Consider the following 6,956-nt stretch of genomic DNA (forward strand, 5'->3'; position numbering starts at 1 on the left):
GTTGACAGAGGGGTGAGTTTCCTGGGTGAGAATTGCAAATGTTCCTTAGGGCTGTTTTCTGGGTTTGAGATGTCATACATTCAAATGGGCCCAAAACTTCTTCAAAATTTAAGATTTCCATGTGTTGAATCATTGGAAAGCTTAGAAACTACACTTTCAGAATTGGTAAATAACTCAAAATGCCTCTCGGAGACTTTCTCGTGGCTGGTCACATATTTGTCTGTTAAATATAAGGCTACAGCCAACAACCAGTTAGCTTAGCTTAGCATAAAAACTGGAAAGTGGGTGAAACAGCTAGCTTAGCTTTGTCCAAAGGTGACAAAATTTGACTACCACTACCTCTAAAGTTCACGAGTTAAGAAATTATATCTTTAATCTGTACAAAAGCCAAAAGGTGTACAAAACGACCATTTGAGGTTTTATGAGACCTTCCTGGAGTTTCCTCTGGTTGCCAGGCAACCTTGCGGCGATGACAAGACTCAAGAAAGTCACTGCTCCCAGCCAAGAAATAGCTGATTCGCTTTCTTGCAGAGAATTAGATGAGAAGACTGGTGGTGACAGTCAAGTGCATACGGTAAATATGGAGCTGGAGCCTGTAGCTGGTTAGCTTAGCTTAGCATAAAACTGGTTGTCTTAGGGTGACAACAAACTCCTAAGTTAAGCTAACCAGCTCGTGATTGTACCATTAAAGGTCCAGTGTGTAACATTTAAGAGGATCTATTGTCAAAAATGGAATATAATATGCATGGGAATGTTTTCATTAGTGAATATGAGAATCGTAATTTTTTTTTTTGTTATCTTAGAATGAGCCATTTTTATCTACAGGCATGACACGTATGACACATGGCAGTTCTAATGTGTTTGATTTTTTTTTTATTGCTCTCTTTTTATATTTCTATCCGTGTAAAACCCAATTGTAATTTAAAAAATCCCCAAACTTTAAGTTCACTTCAGAACAAGAACAGATTTTTAATTTCCTAGAGACTGTGAAGAGATACAAAACATTAATCCAACTACAGCAGCGGCAGTACTTTATGTAACCACTGAATTCAACTAATGATGTACCAGCTAATGTGACAATCACTGAATCAACATCCCACATCCTGTTGTTTCTTCATTGCCCTCCATGCTGTTCACTTCCTACAAAGAAGTTCTTATAACAAAGTATGTTGCCATCTCTCTCTTTCTCTCTCTCTCTCTTTCACACACTCACACACACACACACAAACCGACCGTCACTCCTGGCAGAGGGAAGACAGGACCACAGGAGAACTGTTACACACCTTTACTCCCAGCTACTCACCCATTGCTAGACGCTTTACCCAGGATGTGGACGCTTCTCTTGGGGGTCACCTTTGGATTACTGGCCTCCTCCAGGTCGGAACAACTTCAAGGTGAGGGGACTGTGCTTTTGCCCAGCAGATGGCTCTTTGTTTGGGCTTTTTTTTTTTACCTTATTCTGCCTAAATTGTGCCTGGCTGACAACACTCCTTTGTTGCCAGATTTTAGGATATGGGAGTATTGCTATTTTTTCCCTTTTTGAGCCTTGTTGAGAATTTGAGTGAGCATTCATGTAAAGAGAAGACAGTGAAAGAAAGAAGCTCTGCTGCTGCTGCTGTTGCTGCTGCTGCTGCTTGTAGGATGGATGAGTGGATGCCGGCAAGAGAGCGTGTGCTCCACCAGCGCAGCCAGACTTACGTCTGGCAGTCTGAGACTCCTGATAGACACAAAGGAGACACGCGCTCTTGCTCCCTCTGTCTCTCACACATTCACACGCTGGGAAGTGAACCTTATTTATCAGGGTTTTGGATGATCAGTGTAGCTTACACAAGCAGTACTTGTAGTAGAAGCAAAAATATAGAGCTTTTATTTCCTTTTTTTGCTGTGTTGCTACAGCTGGAGTCTCTGCTGCCACGCTTAATGCTTTATTCTCTGACACAAAGGATGTTCAGCAATCGCTCTGGCTTTACCCACCCCCCTCAATATTTCCCTCTTTTTCTCTTTGTCTCTCTCTCTCACATGTGCTTTCTCTGTAAGGTTTTGATTGGATTTGTTGCTCGGAGCAATATATCTCTGGAGGTGAAGTTGGTACTGAATCAAACAGGTCTGGGTTTGTCTGGCTGGTTCCCTAAGGAGGTAGTGGTGGGGTTGTTCACAAAGACTCCCTCTGGCACTGCGCCAAATAAAAATCAGCATCAAGCTATAAATTTGACCAGTATTTAAAGGCAAATACAAGACTACCTAGACAGCTTGTATGTGCACTGTATATGAGAAGAGGGGAAGGGGGTGTACCCACTTTCCCCCCCAGTGCTTCAACATGTGTTTGCACCCTCAAGGTTCCTTGTGTGCAAAGGAGTTGTGAGCTTTTGTGTGTGTGTTTGTACATGAATCTCTAGGTTTTGAGTGTTGAGATTAATTGGTGTCTGGCAAGAAGCATCCTGTGGTGGTTATAGGTCGTCCTGCTCCAGACGTTGTCTTTGAACCTTAAACCTGTGGCTGTGTTTCACCTGAAGCACATCATTAAAAGAAGGACTCATAGACTTGTGGCCAGGCCAGTTAACCAAGAGAGTTTTTAGGCTGTTGTGTGCTGTATGCGCATGTATGATTCTAAAAAGTCTGAGAAAAGAAAGATTTGACTGGTAACAGGTATCTTTAGTGGTGATGCAAAATACCCTAAAGTCATTTAAATTAGTTTTTTTTGTCTTTTTCCCCAGTAGTTAATTGAATTAATTTCTTCCATTTAAATTCATATGAAGCTGTGACCAGGACAAATAATATAGGACAAACTATATACTGGCAAGGAATTTAATAAAAACTCAATTTAGGATATTTCAATGTATTGCTGCATTTCAATAAGCCAGCTGATCACAGGGCTGTAAAGTCTGTTATCTGTGAGACCTTCCAAATATGCTAATTTGTCTTGTAACACCAAGTAAGTAATGATCTGATATGCAGAGCTTTTAGCACATCCAAACGTCCCTGCAACTTTATCTTATCTGTAAGCTTAGTGGTCTTGTATCTTTTAAGTTTCCGATGTACAGAAGACGGTTTGTTCACTTACGGTAATAACAGACTGAACATAACTCTGAATCCTGCTTCTTCTGGGCAGAGGATTAGTAATGCATGCATTCGGGCCAACCTGACCGCTGGACTTCCTGAAAATGTGGCCATATTTGCCTCCTTGGCATAACTACCCCTCCTGCATGCACTCGAGTCATGTTTCAAGGTGAGGGGTGGTCAGGGGCCCTGTGGACTGGGACTGGGCCCTGACAAAGAAGGCTTGTGCCTGTACATGCTCTGAGTACCATCTCCTGCCACCTGAGACTCTCAGACACGTGTTTGCCTTCCCTAGCAATGTACCCTCTTCTACAAATTAACCATGAGTCCAGATGGCCCTGCACCAATATCTTGTATAACCCCTCTTCTTTTTTAATTTTCTCTTCTTGTCCCAGTGCCTTTGACACTGATTGAACTGGCCTTCAGTGGTGCAGGGATCATCATATTCCAGGTTTCGTCTATCTCTTTGCCTGCTGTTAAACCTTCTATATACTTTTTAAAAATTCCTTTTTAAAACCTTTTTGTGACTTTCCTACCCATGCTCTCGCCTGTCTGGTTTCCCTTCTCATATACACTCAAGTCTTTGTGTTCTTGGGAAAACTGCTCAGAAAGAGCTCTGTAATGTACACACATCCTCCTGCATGAGGCAGTCAACATACTGTATCATCGGGCATAACAGCAGATTATACTGGATCTATGCTTTGATTTTATGCACAAAGGCACTGAAATGTGCATGTTGAGACAAAAAGGAAGAGGTTCCTTACTCCATTTGCAAAAAAGACACTGTACTGGCAAAATTTGCCTAAATTAGCCTTAGCCCTAGCATAAAGACTGGAAGCAGAGGGAAACAGCTTGGCAGTACCCAACATGTAATTTTTACATTTCTGTTTGTATATGAATTAAACAAACAAAATATATGTTAATAGTTGGCTTTAGATGTGCCATTTAGCAATAGAGTAGATCGTTTCCAGTGTGCATATAGCTAGGTTAACCCCCTTCCGGTTCTGAGAAATTGCATGAAGAATAATAACAAACAGACGACAGATATTTATGAAAATATATGCGCAGTCGGGCGGAAAACGACTTTTTTGTTTGGTAAAACATACCACAGTTTGACAGTTAATACAGTTCTAATAAGATCAGCCAGTGAAAGACTTGCAGTGCGAGAACTGTCTAATTTCCATGAAAGTTATTCCTTAATCTTCAAATCTGAATGTTGGAGGTCAAATGTCTTATCAGAGATCATCTGTTTGGATTCAATGAAATCTTCTTTTTAATTTAGAGGAGAGCTTTAAGGCTAACGTTTATTAAAAGGCAAAAAAAAAAAGAGGAAGTGCCCCTGCCTTTTCTATTTGAAAGAAAGCTTGGCTGCTTTCAAAAGTGTATGTGGGTGGAGGTGTAGGGAGACAGAAGGTGTGAAAAGAAATGGCACACAAGAGAGAAAAACAGTTGGTGAGAGTCCTTCTTGTGACCTTCAGGTAATTATGACACAGTTATGACTGTGTGTGTGTGTGTGTGTGTGTGTGTGTGTGTGCACAGAAACATATTTGTGCCAGATCTCATGTTTCACCTGCCCTACTGGCCTGGTGGACCTGTGACCAGTGAAGGGAAAGACATACCTGCTGACAGAGCAACTGCACTCAAGTGTGATAATGCGGGACACTGGAGCATTGTGGGGGTGATGGTAACAAGGTCCCTCTCCAAAGCAGCTGATTAACTGCGGCTAAAAGGATGTTACAGTAGTAGTGCGACTTATACAGTAGATTCTCTGTTCAAGCACAGGATTCCTGCACACATGATATTTTGAGAAAGCTTTAGTGAGAACATTTTCAGTAAGGTGTAGCTCAGAAAGACAAGAGAAAAGAGAAAAATGCAGATAAGAGGATAAAAAATAAGCCCATGTTTTGCGTGTTATTAACATTGGCATCAAGACACTGAGCATACCGGCTCCCTTGCTGTGCTCCATGCTGTGTCATGACTTTACAAAGGTTATGACTTAAAAAATTGTGTTTGTGTGCATGTGCATGTGCAACTGTGATCTGCCTGTGTGTTTGTGCACCTGCATGCAGGGGGTAATTTGTACTTTATTGCTGGCAAAGAAAAGACAAACAGAGGGTAATGAGAGAAAACAAGAGAAAAGTAGAAGAAGGGGAGGGGGAGTGAAGTGGGAGTGGAGATTCAGGCTTGTCTATTACTTCTAGAGCAGCTGGAGGTTTTGGCAAGATGTTGTGTTAAAGCTCCCTTTTTCTCAGCTTCTGTACACCCAGACTTTGCAGTCTCCTTGGTTTCAACTCTATTAGGTGACAATGGAGCCTTTGGGAGACTCAGTGCCTTGGCATAGAAGGCTTCTCGACTGTATAAAGACACCGATGACCGTTCCCTCTGCATACTAATGATCACGCCTCAGATTCATGTCAGCCCCCTTTTCAGCTCACTGACAGTAAGCTGTGCTCCCTTTGATCTCTCTGGGTAGGTTTGCAAGGCCAGGGCTGTTGTTTTGTTTTTCACCCCTTTACTTTCAGGGACACTGTGCCATGTGGCAGCATGTGTTGAGGTTTTTTTTCAGGTGTGTGTGTGTGCAAGAGAGACGGAGAGAGAGAAGCAAAGAACATAAACTGCCTAACAAAACAAGTGTTGGCACTAACTCTTGCCCAACTGCCACAAACAGCAGAGAGCTCAACTTCCTGCTGCTGCTAGTGCTCTGTTTACTCCTAACAGCCAGTGGAAAAATTGGGGGACATTCTTATCATGTCTAGTTTTTTAAAAGTCAGCTTTCTCCACAGCAAAGTGTGTAGGTGTTGCAAGTTTAGGTGAAGCTTCTTTAACTGCAGGTGAAAAAGAGAAAAAGTTGAGTACTGTTTAATATAGTGCCCCAGCATAATATCTTATTCTAACTTTAGTCTTCTTCCAAATTATAATTTTCTGCTGAATCTATGAGCATTGTGAACATCATCCGCGTGAGAAAACATAAGGGTCTGTATTTCTAGTGTATGTCTTGTGAAGTACTTTCAACGCATTTCTTACAAATCCTAAACATTACAGCTGCTGGCTATTGGTCCTCTAGGACACAGAATTCCAGTTAGTAGAAGTTGAAATAAGTTGGCATGGTTGTTACTTTATTTGTTCAAAACCTCCGTACCAGGGTACCGCGGGTTAGATTTCTACTTCTTGCCAGGCTTCACTGTATGAAGATCAAAAATAACATAATGTATTCTGTGTGGTGATTTCCTGTACAAGTCCAGTGTTGCTGCTGAATGACTTAGACATCTTTTTATTTTACAACCGATGCATCTGTCACCATGGTAGCACATTAAAACAAGCACTAAACAGTGCAGATACAGATTTCCTGTGTGTATGCACACTACAGATTAAATCGTCAGCTGTATTTATGGTAAAGGATTCTGCTTTTGCTTTCTGTTATGCAAATTATTATTTTTAAATAATGTTGGATTTGAAACCCAGTGGCACTGTGCAGCACAAAATGTTGTCATGTGTTTTCAGCACTTTCGTCAGTTTCATCTGTTGTTTCTACAGAACCACAATCAGTTTCCTCATCAGCAAAAGTTGAATTTCATTTTATTTCACATAATGGAAATGAGATCTTATCAAAAAGCTTTCAATGATCAATGATCACTATGGGAACAAGGTCATGGGTAAATATTCGGAGTGTGGGCTGTGTGTCCCTGGTTATATCACAAGAGTCTTCCCAGTGTCTGTCTCTTTCATTCTCCATGCAAATGATCCCCTGCTCTGATCAGGAAACTACTGCCTGTACTCTGAAATCTATTTCTTGCCATTTCCATTATTTTTGTGATAGACATGTGGCTATTTGAATTTTGGAGTGATCTTCATGTGTACACATACACATTCTGCTCATCTGCTTATTTGCTAAGCCTATA

The 6,956-nt window shown here is 41.3% G+C and overlaps 1 protein-coding gene across 1 annotated transcript in view; it reads left to right on the forward strand.

Annotated features, from left to right (window-relative positions):
- Positions 1 to 1,181: 1,181 nt before the first annotated feature.
- Positions 1,182 to 6,956, forward strand: part of cd44b (CD44 molecule (Indian blood group) b) — a 12,983-nt gene continuing 7,208 nt past the window's right edge. Inside the window, exon 1 of the mRNA XM_035665626.1 lies at positions 1,182 to 1,394. Coding sequence (XP_035521519.1) covers positions 1,328 to 1,394 — 67 coding nt within the window. The 5' untranslated portion in view covers positions 1,182 to 1,327. The remainder of the gene's footprint in view (positions 1,395 to 6,956) is intronic.

Source organism: Morone saxatilis, unplaced genomic scaffold (assembly GCF_004916995.1).
Source record: "Morone saxatilis isolate NCDOM2014 unplaced genomic scaffold, NCSU_SB_2.0 Contig2, whole genome shotgun sequence".
NCBI lineage: Eukaryota > Metazoa > Chordata > Actinopteri > Moronidae > Morone > Morone saxatilis.